Source organism: Argentina silus (assembly GCF_951799395.1).
Source record: "Argentina silus genome assembly, chromosome: X".
NCBI classification, from domain to species: Eukaryota; Metazoa; Chordata; class Actinopteri; order Argentiniformes; family Argentinidae; genus Argentina; species Argentina silus.
The window spans coordinates 39,214,976-39,231,012 of NC_139653.1; the positions used below are offsets into that span (position 1 = coordinate 39,214,976).

Sequence of the window (16,037 nt, forward strand, 5' to 3'; positions counted from 1 at the left end):
AAGCCAAAGGAGCAACACGATTTGGAGGTGTGGCAATGTGAGACTACCAGTCACACAACCGAGTGTGCACGCTCGCCCTCTGTGACAGACACAGCTTCACAATGGGTAATTTAGGGAGATAATGGGGCTTGAGAAAGGCGTAGTGTAGGATATTTATGACAGAGTTTTCTGTCACAGTATGAGTGCACAGCTGCTGTAGAGCACTTGGTTTATGTGAGTGTCTCCACTGGCTGGTTCATTTCCATGTTCATGTTTAAATAACAAAAAAATTACTGCATTTCAAACACACAGGTCCTTTGCTAGTTTTCAAGGTACTAAGACATTCGTTGGATAAAAACGTGAAAATAATTCATTGTTTCAGTTAGAAGTAGTTTGCATTGAGCTAGGGGAGGGAGAGAGGAGACACTTCTGAATTGTCATTACATTTCCTATTGCAGTGAAAAGAGGGAGCAATCCTGCATATGGTACCTTCAAATTAAGATGGATTAACGGGGTCTATGCCTCATGGCAAGGTGGGATGAAATGGCTGTCTGAGAATGATCAAAGGAGAGCCTTGAAGATGTCTACTAGGTTTATAGCAGTAGAGTAGACCGTCGTACATTTTTCAGCTTTCATGAGATTGGCATTTATGGCGCCCCCGATGATTTGCATGTGGCTTTTGGGTTATGACCCTGAGAGCCTAATGGATCTGTGTACTAAGTTTCATCATGATAGGATTAATTGTCATTGACTTATAACAAAACAAAATTGATCCTGTGTGCACCTCATTCCATTGATGTTACATACAAAGTTTGGTGCAGATACTGTAGGTCAATAACTGTAAAAGCCTTAGTGTTTTAGGTGTTTTCACAAAATTAATAATGGCGGAAAACCCATCATGGCGGACCTTGATGGTCCTAGAGGCTTTTTTGTTCATCACGATGAGAGGGACCTATGTAGTGCAAATGTGGCAATTTCAAACACTTGTTACAGTGCCCCTATTAGGGCAATGGGGCAATATTACATTTGGGGGTAGAGGTCATCACTTCCTTTCATACTGGCAAGTTTCAAGTCTCTAGCATGAAGCATCTCACAGGAATTTGAATGACGGCATCGTTACAATAATAATAATAAAAACCCTAACAATAACAATAGGGTTCTACGCCCTACAGTTTTAGACCCCTAATAATAATTTATTTAATGATGGCACCTTTTATACCCCTATATTAATGCTTCCACACAGTGGTCCATTGCTCAAAGTGCTTTACATTGAGAATTTAAAAATAAAATAAAATACACATTTAAATCAAGAACAAAAAAGAGCCAAAAAGGAAAACAGACAATTATTAGAGCATTCCAAAGTTGATAATTATTTCTTTGAGATATCTTCAAGAGCATGAAAAGTAAGCTTGCAGTGACCATTGAACCCCATTTTAATTTATACAAATTTGAATGCTTTTAGTTTAAATAGTATGAACAGTATAAAAAAAAGCTGCATTCAACAAAAAATAACTGCAGTAAAAAAAAATAACAAAAAAGGAATTGCATTGCAGTTTGTACTGCAGTTTAACTTAACTGTAGTTATTTTTGTAAGGGTAGTCTGCACATTCTAATGTTGAATTGGTATATCCAAAATGAGAGAGCACCATTTCAGTTGTTTTGGACTTCTGAGTTTGGTGTCCTGGGAAAAAAAAACATTTTGAAATACATGTTATGTGCGAAAACCCACACTTTATTAGCAAAAGAGTGAGCTAAAATGGCGAAAAAAACACGTACTGTTTTTTGTTACTGCTTTCATCCTTCCCAACATGGCACTGCTGGACGGACGACAACAGTGATTATGCAGACAAGGCTCTGGTTACCTTTGTGAGACACTTTGGCGAGCTGTATGGAGAGACATTCCTGTTGCATAATGTGCACAACCAGCCCATGGCCCTCTGCATTTGACCTTTAAACGTCATTGGCTTCATCCCTAGATAATTAAACTGTTACTACCGGTGTTCATGTTTTGCATCATACTGTATTTGAATTAATCAAGCATTCATGAGGGCTTAAAATATTACGATTCATGTAGTTGTGAGAAAATGTTGCCTCTGCAGATTCCTTTGGGCCCTACACTCATTATATACAACTTCAAAAGGTATACACAGTATTTAATTTACATTATGGCACATATAATGGGGCATATAATAGGGCCTACCCACACATGACGGATGATGGTGAGGATGGTGTGGAGTTCCTTTATCAGAGACTGCATGCTGTTACATGGGACCAGCCTGCTGACATTATAAACTCATTTCTTTTGACTATACAATGTAACAAAACCTTTGAAAAATATATTGAAAAACAGAAAATTAAACATTGGAATATGTTTAAAGGGGCATTCTGTAATTGGTACATCAATATATGGACTTTTAAATTAATGATATACAGACATTGATTCTTGAAGAATATAACTTATAAATGCCTCGTAAGCTTAGTTCAACATCGTCTTACCCTATCAGAACCTGAATATAAGCTTGTTTTACTCCATTGTTTGTAAACAAACACTGTATAGCTTCAAAACATGGTTAAAACTATAATTTTGATCTCATGGAGGGTCAGTCGTCGCATCCAAAGCTACAGTATGTCTATGAAATTGAGAGTGGTTACATTTCTCCAGCCCCATCTCTCAGCTGTTTCCCAAATAAGTGGTGGGGAGCCCGCTTTGTTGTTTGAATTACAGATTGCACTTTTAAACAAGCTGATTATGAATAGCTGACTATCTGTATGATCAGATTGGTTCCCCTTCCTTCGGACACAGGAACTCAACAGGTGGTCTGTAATAGCGCCGGCCACTGCCTCCTTGTCTGAAAGGGGCGAACCGCAGCCATTTCTTCACCACATCAGCAAACTGGTGATGTGTAGCCTCCTTACCCACCGGGGTTCTTTTCAGAGCACCTATAGACACAGAAATAGTGAGGTCAGGGCTGCATCCCTGAAGAAACTGATCTGAGGAGGGCATTATGAGTGAAAACAGTAATGTTGTAAATCTTTTTCAGATCAGTGGTCACAAACTGAATCAAGTGGAGAAAGGATTTCAAGTATGAGAGTTAGGTGCAGGAGAACAAGCATTGATCAGAATAACAGTCTTTGTTCACCCTTCCCTTCTTTCATCTGACAGGATATTATTTTATTGTTGATATTCTCCTGTCAAGATGTACAGAGGTGCAATCTTTAACAGAGAGCTTTCCACTGTGTCAGGTGTTTTAGGAATGATGACAAATTTTCACTATGAAGGCACCATCACTAGGAGGAACTAGTGGTACGTACGGAAGAGTACACCCTGGAGACGGGTGTTTCTAAAGCTTCTTTTTTGGCCGCGACCCACCCAGTTCATCTCAGAGCCCACAGCGAATGACAGCACGGCTTGCATGAGCCGCCGCACCGCGTCATCCACTGTGGCCCCGCCCATCCGCGACAGGTGAGACACCTGCAGGGGGAGATATGACCAGCTGTAATGGCACATACACATGCTTTCTGAATTATTAGAAATACAATGTTCTTATTAAATATTTAAAGTGAGCCCCCAAGACCGATGGTTTCTCATTTTTATGAGGAGCATATGAACAGTGTAATAGAAATGTAAAATAGTGATGTAAGCACACTAAAGCATCTGCCAAGAGGTCTGGACTTTAATTGATATTTGTGTACTTGCTGCTGGTTCAAGCCACACCCTCACACAATCACTACATTGGTGGCAGCTTGCTGACCATTGCGACTGCCGCCACCAACACAGCATTTCAAGGGCACCAGTTGGAGCAAGGCTCGAACCAACAACCCAGCAGTTTGCTCTGTACTGTCTGCCTACCATTCTCCTCTGTGCTCCAGCATCCTCAAGGTGTCTCTCTGTCTCATCCAGCTGCTCCATGGTCCTCAGGGGCAAGTCGATATCTAGAGCCTCCACCTCCTCTTCCTCCTGACAGCTCTGGCCCTGAACCCTGGCCTGTAGCTCTCTTAACACCGCCCACTGTCTCTGCTGCTCCTCTTTGATCTCCACCAGCAGGGAGATGATCTTGCGCTGCGCAGCTGTCTCTAACATAGGGGGACAGGGTTGAAAATGGGATGATAGGATTGGGGCCTCCATTCCATTCTATACAATAGAGGAAGATAGAGGGAGATTGTAGGGATACATTTAAACTCATATTCCAGAATGTATTTAATTATTGAATACAAATCGCCACTCTACTTCAACAATGTACTGATTTGAAAATGGAATGGGCCCCAATCCTGGATGATACAATACCAAGGACTCACTGCAATCACCAACAACAAATGATTGGGGATTTCCTCATTAATTTGACCATATTGGACCGTGTTTAATAATTTAAGGTTGTTACAACACCCTATGTTTTGAAAGATGTGTATGGTGAGGGTGTGCACTTCAGTGAAGTGTGAATGGAGAATTTGGACACAGATTTACGAGGCAACATACACACAGCCTGGTGATGAGAGCTACCGCCCTAGACACAGTGGCACATCGTGACGTCCGCCACCACTTATTTTGTGACACTGCGACGCGAGTCTGCATACAGATGCCCCTCATTGTAGCCCTGAATGACGTCAAAACTGTATGCATGGTGTGCTTATTTGCTCCTCCTGCAAGTCTGATTGGTCAATTAAATAAAACTCTCACTAAGGTTGTGTTGATACTTGAGGCATGCAAGAATGATTGAAGATACAAGACAGTGAGGGATTAAATTTATTTGGAGAAAAAAACCCAAACTACATTAAATTGGCCGAGAACATTACCTGTGGAAGAGGTACCTGGCATCAACTTTTCGCCAACACCCCCTGTGCTGAACGTCGCAGTGAGCGACTCAACATCAAAGTTCACATCTGAGCGTCGTGGAATATCATCTTTGGGAATTTCTTCGGAGCGCTTCGAGACATGTTCCGCTAAATTGTTCATTTCGTCAGACACAGCCGAAAGCCTCTGTTGGAGTGTTTCTAATGCTATGTCTGCCATGTGTTTATTCACCAAACCTTCCATGCGTCGTTGCATCGACCAGCTAGTATTATCTCCATTATGCTCCATATAGTTTCATAAACTAACAAGCTCGCAAACGTTCGTTTTAACCAACGAAAACCTTTTCGCAATGTCTGTCTGGGTAAACACTGAAGAGGCTGGTAAATGGGAATAAGCGGAAGTGGTTCTCTTACAGTCCCCAGCCAGCGCAAGATATCACGTTGCAACAACGTCACAGTAATGTTGCGAGAACATTGGGAAGGTCAAATGAACTACAGTTCCCAGCAGCAGTCAGAAAAATTCCTTTCCCACGGTCTGTCTGCATCTATCTTCAATGTTTGTCCACTGAAAGATTCCAATTATCTTTATGCTCGAATGCTAGACAAAACTAGTCCACATAGATAGAGCATTATTAAAGCCTACTTTTGATGAAATGCAAACAAAGTATCATGTTCTCAAAACTGACACTTCATAGAAACGGATTGCCACTATCCACATCAGTCCCCGTGGTATTATTCACTACGTTCATATACTGAGGTCACAGGCAATTGGCTACCCGACATGAATGGCCCCTGGTCCGAGCATTGATTACTTTATCTTATGATGACTGATGGATAGATGATTCACTTACTTAAACAAATGTATTTGTTGTAAGTCGCTTTGGATAAAGGCGTCTGTTAAATGGCATAAATGTAAATGTAGTATATAGCTAGACTGTGAATTGCTATAATGTAAGCAACATAAATGACTGGATTGTAGAATGTAAATGTAGGTTAATGACCTTCAATACAGAACACCAAAAGAACTTCAGATAACTGAGGCATAGAAACATCCTTATGACACTGAAACATTTCTGATAATGTGTGTGTGTGTGTGTGTGTGTGTGTGTGTGTGTGTGTGTGTGTGTGTGTGTGCGTGTGCGTGCGTGTGCGTGATGAAGACCATTTTACCCATGAATACACTAATTATGCAAAGGCACCCCTAAACAACGTGAATAGATTTGGTTGAAGAAGTGTGGATAGAAAGTCAACACAGCTGATGCTTTACCTTAAGCAACAATGACTTTATTCATGCTCAAGTAGCAAAATTATTTCTAAATTACATCTGAAACATCGGAACATAAAGCAAACCATTCTGACTAAATCTCCCTCTTAAACCTCAGGTAAGTTAATCAACTGTACCTCAATAAATTCTTGTACCCTATCACCCAACATCATGCAGTCCTTGGAAGTCCAGTTCAACAACTGAGTCCAGTGCCATCTTAAATATATCATATCATATAATATCATCATGTTTCAAATTACATTAGAATTACCATAAATAATGTATTATATTAAAATATATCCATGCGAATTAACAAGGGGTAAGGTGATATAGAAATTTCGAACACAACAAAACAGTAGACTTTGGGGATGAACAAGGGGATCTCATATCAATGAAAATATATCAACAGATATACATATTAAGACAAAAATATATATAGATACATTTACATGTATGTATATCTATGTACATCAGCAATATATCACCCTGTGAATATCACAAATTATTCAAATATGCCTTCTTCAAGACAGCTCACCATGACAATAGTTTGGTCAATTTCAAGCACATGGTTGTATAGTACCTGTTTGTGGAACAAAATTACATCCAACCATATTGTTTACTGTAGTGATGGCTACAACATTATTTGGTGAATGGTGACATTTCATAAAGATGAAATGTCACTCAAGGTATGTTCTCAACCTGTAAAACCTTTACTTGAAGCACCTTCTAAAGTGTTTAAATAAAGTCTCTTCTTTCCTATTAAACCTCATAGTACGTTGTAGATACAGTACAGTCATAAAGCATTATGAAACGGTATGATAAAGAAACAGAGTACAAGGGGGCCTCTTAGCTGTAATACAGTATTTTCACAACATATCATGGCCTCTTGTTACTTATTCCATCTATTTGTTGCTATGAATTTTAGAAGGTAATGTAGCACTTTATACAATGCTTAAAGTAAAGTGTTACCTGGATATTTACATTGGCCAAACAAGCAATGGAAAAAGAGTTGACAGTCTTTCAGTAAAAGGCTTGACAGAACAGTCCTGTTTTATGACAGGCGTCTAGAGCAGACACGAGCCTGTTTACTGTAAAATTAAGCTATTGTCCTCAATTTATAGAGGGAAATATGCTAATGTGTGTATGATGGAACCATCTTCGAAATCTGCGAGATATACTTTCAATCATAAAAAAATATGAAGCAAAATATTTACATTGTAAAGCTCAAAATTATTGCATTATAAATAATTTGATGACATAAACCCTGTTTTTCTGTGATTTTACAGAGATGTTCTCTGTCTACTCATCTCCAACACAAATAAATAAATACAATCAAACCATAAACACCCTCTCAAAGTAATTGCAATAATAATAATTTGTACATTCTAGAGACAATATTTGTACTGTACGAACTTGTGTATTTGACTTGCTTTTCTTGGTCCATAAAATGACATGGGTCCCCAAGTCACAGTCATCTACAATAACAGTGAGTTTCCAGTAAATAAAAAGTGTCACTTTGAATTTGTAAAAATTCAATCAATCTACAACATCAAATGTGTAATAATTTTGATGGTTCACTTTCTAAAAACAGAAAGATTTAACAGATAGTGTGTGTGTGTGTGTGTGATTGCAGTATCTTGTGTATTTAACAATGAAGGGGTAATATTATTGTGATATAACAGTGCTTTTCTTGTTGACCTGTATTGAGCAAAAGAATCAGTCTCCCCTCGAGCTTGAGAAATTATGTTTGTCATATTTTCTTAACTAAAAGACATATTGCAATAATTTATATGTACCACAACCATCTGGACCAATCTAAACATTGTGCATTACAAAAAACATATTATTATTATGATGAAAATATGTTGCAGTCCAACCTGAAAAATATCAGGTTGGGTACAAGTTCTGATGCCTTATTAAATTGCATCTCTACCCCTAAGACACGAACAATAACACTAGGAGTACTCATCAGTATACATAAACATGTAATTTCCTCTTGTGCTGGCAGGAGCAGGAAACCAATCCTACAAACAGGAATACTATATTGTAGTCGCTTTGCTGTCTATGCTGACAAATTCCATCTACACATTTCGTAAACCTTTCCTCAAGGAAGGGAAAGGTCACCTGAGTCCAAAAGCAGATACCTTTCTCTTGAGATGCAGGTGTGGAAAACCAGTTCTCCAAATGTAGCCTTCCATAGAATCTGACCCAGTCTCAGTGGTAGACACTGTCTCCCAGTCTCAGTGGTAGAGACACTGCCTCCCAGTCTCAGTGGTAGAGAAACTGTCTCCCAGTCTCAGTGGTAGAGACACTGTCTCCCAGTCTCAGTGGTAGAGACACTGCCTCCCAGTCTCAGTGGTAGAGACACTGTCTCCCAGTCTCAGTGGTAGAGACACTGCCTCCCAGTCTCAGTGGTAGACACACTGCCTCCCAGTCTCAGTGGTAGAGACACTGCCTCCCAGTCTCAGTGGTAGAGACACTGTCTCCCAGTCTCAGTGGTAGAGAGACTGCCTCCCAGTCTCAGAGCTAGAGAGACTGTCTCCCAGTCTCAGTGGTAGAGAAACTGTCTCCCAGTCTCAGTGGTAGAGACACTGCCTCCCAATCTCAGTGGTAGAGACACTGTCTCCCAGTCTCAGTGGTAGAGACACTGCCTCCCAGTCTCAGTGGTAGAGACACTGCCTCCCAGTCTAAGTGGTAGAGACACTGTCTCCCAGTCTCAGTGGTAGAGACACTGTCTCCCAGTCTCAGTGGTAGAGACACTGCCTCTCAGTCTCAGTGGTAGAGACACTGCCTCCCAGTCTCAGTGGTAGAGACACTGTATCTCAATCTCAGTTATAGATAGACTTTCTCCCTATCTCAGTTATAGATAGACTGTCTCCCTGTCTCAGTGGTGGAGTGGGACACATAGTGTAGCTGTACTGTACTCAGCCCAAAACAGAACATTTCTGCCCTTGACAAGTGCTAGGTTTGGTCAGGCTTTTACACTTGACTGATATTTTGTGTTTTCTTATATAAATAAAATTGAGGAGGTCCAATGAAAGTTGTTGGTATACCCACTGTTTCATCAAAACCTGCTTCATTTTAAAAGGGACACTGTCCTAATAATCAGCATGTACAGAAACAAAAGGTAACTCTCCTCTAAGTTTCACACCTTGGACAGATACAGTGCAAATTCAGTCTAATTGTAAACAGCATGAACATGTATTGCATGCTATGCAATCGCTAGCTGCAGTATTCAAAACTCCCAATTGGATTATGTGACACCCATCTATTTGAAATACTATGGTTATTTTGGGCAACTTTGCTCACTTCTTGGGACTGATTTGCACAAGGAAAATAGGGCCCTACATATATAGTAATTCCAATATGAGATTGAAATTAGGACCACTGTTGGGATGGTATGGATTTAGGGAGGAAAAAAAGTGCATAAATAACATTCAATAAATAATAAATAAGACATCTGTCAGGGTATACATAAAATGTATAAAATACAATAAAATCTACAAACTCTCAATACCCTCTTATCTAGGAGAGCTACCGTAAACCAAAATACCTTACCAATGAAACCAAACTAAATTTTACAATACACCCATTCTGACCACCTGATTCAATCAAATCTGCCCAATGTTTCTGCAGTGTCTTTTTCTACACAAACTATTCTACTGCGTTAATATTTCAATGCATGTTAATTGAATTAAGCTTGCCGAGTTAGAAAGGCAGGAGGATGAGATAATGTTGGAATTGTTTTTAACTCATCACTGTCCCTCACAACCTCTCTCCACCTCAGCTCGGGTTAGGACAGCACAATGTTTTGTTTACAGTGGGTGGTAATGCCCTGGTAATAAAGAGAGGTTTGGAGTGTCATATTTAGAGCCGGGAGTTTTCCAGACCTCATGACCTGAACAGTAAAATGTCATGGCCCTGTTCAACCACATCTTCAACAAATATTTATACTATTTCACCTGTAACTTTCACCTCTTAAAAATCATCTCTAGCCATGAACACACAGTATCATTATAGCTAAATCATAGCTAAAATCATTATTAGAACAATAATATTCCAGTAGACTATCAATTCTCATCAGACCAGCGGGTTAGCAGCTAATAAAGAAATCTCACCATAAAACATCATCAAGATCATACTGCATAATATAATGCAGTTTCTATCAACTTTACAAAAAATGGAAAAACACAAAACAACCTTCACATCAAAGCAGGCAGTAGTCGACAAAAATAGCTTTGTTCACCAGTCCTGTCTTTTGTGAGAGCTTTTCAACAGTCAGTTTGTGGTTGTGTGTGTGTGTGTGTATGTGTGTGTGTGTGTGTGTGAATGTGTGTGTGTGTGTGTGTGTATGTGAGAGAGTGAGTGTGTGCCCATCATCTCTTCTCTCGACATAAACCACACACATGAATATACACTAGGATTGCTCCATATTGCACCTACCATAAACAAAATAATAATAATAAAAAATATATATATATATACTTTTAAGTAAAAAAAAAAGATCTGCAAAAGCTGCAGATAGAGGACTCCCAAATTGAGTGGTCTCCTGAAGTGTGAAAAGGGGGAAGAGGAAGAGCAGGATGAGGGGTAGCTGTCTGTTCTCAGTGGTCTCGACAGGTGGGCAGATTGACAAAGGTGAAGATGTTGTATTCGATAAGGATGGAGAAGCAGAGAAAGATGGAATACATAAAGAGACACACCAGACCCAGACGCCGGTCAAGCTTCCACTTGTTCAGATGCACTCCCAGAACCTGGGGGAGACAGAGAGAAAGAGAGAGGGGGGAGGTGAGAATAGCTAAACTTAATTATTAAGCACACAGTCAAACAAGACTTATAGACAATGAATAAAGGCTATAACTGTCTCCCTGGTTACTTTTACTGTGCGCAATGCCATGTTTTCCATGTTGTTTACTCAGAATGGTGGGCCAGCCAATTCCGACTTATGGTGAGCAGCTATGTTCTTGATTCAAGACCCAATGTGACAACCTAAGGTTGTCAAAATAGCATAACCTTAAATATTTTCATTTTGACATTTGGTTACTGTACAAGGTCAAAAGAGATACCAAATTCAACATGAGATATTGATCTTTCATTGGATGTTGAACACAGTTATGTGAAAAACAGAGATGCTGATGTAGATGGATTTTGGTGGCGCCAGCCTTGATTTCAATGTGTATAACTATTTACAGTTGAATGAGCCTGGTGGACATTCAAGATTCAAGATTCAAGATTCTTTATTTGTCACATGCATACAAGTATGCAGTGAAATGCAAAAATGACAGTGCCACAGAGGAGTGCAACAATACATTTTAAATAAATAGAATATAAACAGCAGTATAAACAGCAACGTAAGCAATGTACACAATGGAATGACTATATACAATGGCATTGACAGGTTGTCAGTACAGTTAATTACAGTGAAAGATGAGTCCGCAATGGGTAATTATGTGTGTGCGTATGTGTTATGATGTCAGTGAGTGTGTGAGTGACTTGAGGGGGGCACTGGTGGGGTCGTCGTTGATGATCCTGATGGCATGGGGGAAGAAACTCTGTCTTAGCCGCTCTGTTCTTGCTGCATGACAGCGAAGGCGTTTGGAACAGTCTATTTTTCGGGTGGTGAGCGTCCTTCATTATCCTGCAAGCTCTGGTCCTACACCTCCTGGTGTACAGGACATGGAGAGGGGGGGGTTGGAGCTCCCATGGTCCTTTCTGTAAGGCGTACCACCCTCTGCAGAGCTCGCCTGTCCTGGGCCGTGCTGTTACCGAACCAGACGGTGATGTTACCACCATCCTAAAGAAGTCGCACCCTCACCATTCCTTTGCGATTGTAATGTATCTTACACCTTGTCCTTTGTTGGGAATGATATTTAAGGAGAGGGACAGCGAGATATTCCTGGAGTTTTGGGTTAGGCCCATCACTGGCACCATTCTCCTGTGTTGTCCTTGACGCACGTTAACGTATGGTTAAAACTTAGTCATATGTTGCTTTGAAACTGTTAAATTGATTATTTTGTTGATACTCTATTCTCATTCTTCCTATGTGCAATAATGTGATGTTGTGCGCTAGATAAAGGTTCTATTAATACAGAATGACTTAATTGTGACCAGGTTCTCCGTCTCATGTTCACATGCATCGTTAAAGAGACGTAGAGTGAGTCATCAGCTTCAGATATTGACCTGAGCATAAACTCCTCGCAATCCGATTTATCTTAATTTGAGGGCATGGTGAAAATAGCATTTTGGGTGTTCTTAATGGAATCTAGGATCCGATATGATCGATTGTATGTCACACAGGGATGAGCAAAGCATTGTCAATCATTATTAACCATGAAATATCTTTTGGAGTCAGATATAACGTAATGTTAACGTGTGTTAGTTGGTCATGTGACCACTTGTTGAGTTCGTTCCATCATGTCCATAACTGTTAGAAGTATTCATTGGGAATAAATGTATGTCTTATGTTTGACCCGTCATCTATTCTTCAGTGTTTTATTTTCTTATTCTATATTGAGTACTATGGGAAGGAGTAAAAATGGCTCATTGACTGTGTGTGGACTCACCGTGAGGAACACAGATCCCAATAGGAGTCCCACAGAGATGATGAGGCCTTTACTGTTTAGTTTGATCTAAGAGAAGAAGAAAGAGGTACAGTACTGAAAAGGCTTTTCTATTTTTTAAAGACTTTTAAGTGTTTGCACCAGTGGAAACAAAAATATATACTTATTGGCAAAACAAAGCTAAGCCATGAAACTTTGTTTATAAATATAAATAAAGATCTACACCACAATTCCACATGAAAATAACCCTAAATGTCAATGATTGTAAAATAATCCATGAGAGAAATTCTTTTTTAATAATGTTTGAAGCTAGAAAGTTGCTTGTTTGCCATGAGTGTCAAGTCTGAACATATTCAGTGTACACAAACAGCATCGTCTTCCTGTTTCGATCTCAGAGGATTATGATATGGTAAAAATACTATACTGGTAAAAAAGTACTATATATTTCAGGTACTGTATAACTAAGCTGCCTTCTTAAAAAAAACATGTAGAAATCAAAATGAATACTTCTTGCATTGAGATCGTATTCATTGTATTCAAATGCCTTTTTGAATGTGCTGTCTGAAAAAATAGATTATATTCAATCTCATAGATTCCTTTTTGTTTTATCTGTGATGTTTCATTACCCTCAAACTTTGCACTAATGTAGACATCTTGCAGATCTTCTACTATCTCAGGACTAAACCTCAGAAGACAGTTTAACTCTCACACTGTCAAAACTTGCACCAATCAAACAGTCATACAATAATAGCAAGACAGCCAGGCTTGTTTGCTCTGGGGAACAGTTTGTTATAGGCAATCCTTCACATTCTCAACACCCTCACATGTGTGTTTGATCAAGAAAGGTTACGGCACACTGGGCTACAGGTGCATTTAGGGTTATATTTCTCTTAGATGGCTGACAGTTACTTTTCTTCCCTATGTTTTTCGCTGTTAAGACCCTCTCTGTCATGTCAAGCTGGAAGAAATATGTTTTATCTATGGAGATAAATAATTTCACATACTCAAATGCCCACATCACTTACACGAACAGAGTGGGGAGAGGCGGTATATGTCACTTACATAAGAGCCGTGGTCAATGGCCAGGGTCTGCAGAGCCCATGGTAGGCCCAGCCCCACAAGGATGTCAAACACATTGCTGCCGATAGAGTTAGAGACAGCCATGTCCCCCAGACCTGGGAAAGATAGGGACGTGGGAAGGAAGTGGGGGGGACAAGGTGGATATCAAATGAAAGGGGGGGGGGGGGGGGGGGGGAAAGAGAGCGGAGGCATGACAGGAACCAGAAGAGATGACAGATGACAGAGGAGGAGAGGGGGAGAGGGAGATGGGTTAACATCAGCGACATCAATGGAGGATTCCTGCTGGCAGAACTATTCAGGCCGCCACAAACAACAAACAAAACAGCAACAAACAAACTCTGACACGATGTGGTCACAAGGGGAGGGACAGCCAGACAGCTAGACAGACGAAAGGCTTCACCACCCCACACCCTCCCCCTCCCTCCCCCTCTCTCTTTCATCTGTTAGCCATGCACAGAAGACATAACATATGCTTCCCCTCCTTCCCTACTCCTCCCTTACCTTCTTTTCTTGTATTCTCTTCCTTCTATCTCATCTGTTGACCATGTAACATCAGAGGAGAGAGGTAGCTACAGGGTGCGCAGGTATTTGCCCCAGCCTAGCCCAATAGCAACTAATAATCATGACCAGGGGTTGTATGGTCCTTACACAGAGACTTGGGAGGTCTTTGATTCCCAGGGCAGTCATAGTCATAGGGCAGGACAGAGGCAAGGCAAAGAGCCCCCTGTATAGGAGCATGGTCAGCATGTGTGTGTGTGTGTGTGTGTGTGTGTGTGTGTGTGTGTGTGTTTGTTTGTGTGTGTGTGTTTGTGTGTGTGTGTGTGTCCTCACCTTGCCGTGCAACTATAAGACTGGCCATGCAGTCAGGGACACTGGTGCCAGCTGCCAGGAAGGTGATGCCCATGATAACATCAGGGACACCTAGAGTAAACCCAATCACTGCGACCTGAGAAAGAGAAAGAGAGACAGAAATATCAGTGTGTTTACTGTGTATTGCTTTGGTAACATTGGATAATGCTGTTAAAATTGGATAAAGAGAGAGAGAGAGAGAGAGAGACAGAGATCCACCAATCCCATTCAGGAATGTCAAGCAGATGTGAGTGTGTGTGTCCTCACCATCCAGACCATGATGTAGGAGAAGCCTGCAATCCAGAGGGTGGAGTTGACAAAGGAGACCATGAACCACCTCTCCCAGCGCGGTGTTGCACAGTTAGGTATTGTGAAAAACAGCAGCAGACACAAGGGCCAAGCCAACAGCCACTTGACCTTATTACACACCCCAGCTAGGACAGGGATGCGTAGGAGAGGGTGAGAGAAGGGGAGAGTGAGAGAAAGACAAAGGGCAAAAGAGAGAGAAAAGGCAAGAGAGAGGGAGAGAGAGAGAGAGAGAGAGAGGGTGAGTGGGACAGGGGAAGTGGGCAGAAGAGAAAAATAATATTTCATATAGATCATATTTGATGAGGCCATCATAATACCATTTGAAGCCGTACATAGATTTCCAAGCAAAAATCATGCTATGAGGGTGCCAAGTGATTACAGGGGTAGGAACTCTGGGTTGATTTGGGATTGAAAGGGAAGAGGTAAATGCCATACCTGGCGTGTGAAACGGCACAAAAGGGCCCTCTCCATCTTCCTCCTCCTCCTCCTCCTCCTCATCATTTTCATTATTCTCATTGTCCTCGTTCTCGTTTTCCGTCTTGATGCCTGCCTCCATCCCTCCCCTGTAGTCATCTCCATGGCGTGTGTGGTGGCCATTGGTCCCCCTCTCAGCTCCGGCTAGTCCATTCTCCATGCTTCGCCTACCGCCAACCTTCACTGTGACCTCAGAGTCTCCGTTAGTGAATTGCCGGGTGTTGATCAGACGCTGCCTCTGTAAGACACACACACACACACACACACACACACACACACACACACACACACACACACACACACACAAAGAATAGGTATGTTATTTACCTCAGTGATGAGAGTATACACATATGCCATGTATCTGTGTTAATGTGTGTGTGTGTGTGTGTGTGTGTGTGTGTGTGTGTGTGTGTGTGTGTGTGTGTGTGTGTGTGTGTGTGTGTGGCCTTACCTCAGTGATGAGCATGCGGGAGGCCATAGTAAGGCGTGTGCGTGGAGAGAAGTGGCTGGTGATCATGATCCTCAGGCTGGCCTCAGAGAAGGACAGCTGGTGGGGGTATGCCGACAGCAGCTCATCTACCATCAACACTGATGGCTTTCTGTGGAAGTTAGCTAGTGGAGACAGAGAGACATGAGACACACACACAAACACATACACACAGGCATGAACACACAAACACTCACACACACTCAGGTGAAGTGGCTTAAATGAGAGTAGCTTAGATGAGAATGTG

At 41.1% G+C, this 16,037-nt stretch overlaps 2 protein-coding genes across 5 annotated transcripts in view; both read right to left on the reverse strand.

Moving 5' to 3' along the window:
- Positions 1-556: 556 nt before the first annotated feature.
- LOC310823200 (uncharacterized protein) lies at positions 557-5,133 on the reverse strand. Of its 4 annotated transcripts, XR_014554923.1 has the most exons (6): positions 4,771-5,133; positions 3,830-4,053; positions 3,292-3,451; positions 2,184-2,919; positions 1,756-1,863; positions 557-1,660 (listed from the first exon to the last, which is right to left on the reverse strand). XR_014554923.1 is itself a non-coding variant. In XM_083695963.1 (4 exons), exons 1-4 carry the CDS (start codon positions 5,054-5,056, stop codon positions 2,753-2,755), a joined length of 837 nt encoding a protein of 278 aa, XP_083552089.1. In that variant the 5' UTR covers positions 5,057-5,133; the 3' UTR covers positions 557-2,752. The 4 variants fall into 4 exon arrangements, 1 of the variants encoding a protein (XP_083552089.1); XR_014554924.1 differs by having other exon boundaries at positions 557-1,863; XR_014554925.1 differs by having other exon boundaries at positions 1,756-2,919.
- A 5,502-nt stretch (positions 5,134-10,635) lies between these two features.
- slc24a3 (solute carrier family 24 member 3) overlaps positions 10,636-16,037 on the reverse strand; it is a gene marked incomplete at both ends in the record, with an annotated part of 43,109 nt that continues 37,707 nt past the window's right edge. Inside the window, 7 exons of the mRNA XM_083695722.1 lie at positions 10,636-10,785; positions 12,595-12,660; positions 13,654-13,766; positions 14,503-14,617; positions 14,788-14,954; positions 15,265-15,541; positions 15,755-15,915. Of these exons, the coding sequence (XP_083551848.1) occupies positions 10,636-10,785; positions 12,595-12,660; positions 13,654-13,766; positions 14,503-14,617; positions 14,788-14,954; positions 15,265-15,541; positions 15,755-15,915 (1,049 nt within the window). The remainder of the gene's footprint in view (positions 10,786-12,594; positions 12,661-13,653; positions 13,767-14,502; positions 14,618-14,787; positions 14,955-15,264; positions 15,542-15,754; positions 15,916-16,037) is intronic.

Bases quoted from the DNA above. Each gene is read 5' to 3' on its own strand.
- LOC310823200 (XM_083695963.1), bottom strand. From the start codon at position 5,056: ATGGAGCATAATGGAGATAATACTAGCTGGTCGATGCAACGACGCATG. The intron at 4,054-4,770 runs GTAATGTTCTCG...CCCCTATGTTAG, and splicing joins GCCAGGTACCTCTTCCACAG to AGACAGCTGCGCAGCGCAAG. The intron at 2,920-3,291 runs GTACGTACCACT...CTGTGTCTATAG, and splicing joins TCTCCAGGGTGTACTCTTCC to GTGCTCTGAAAAGAACCCCG.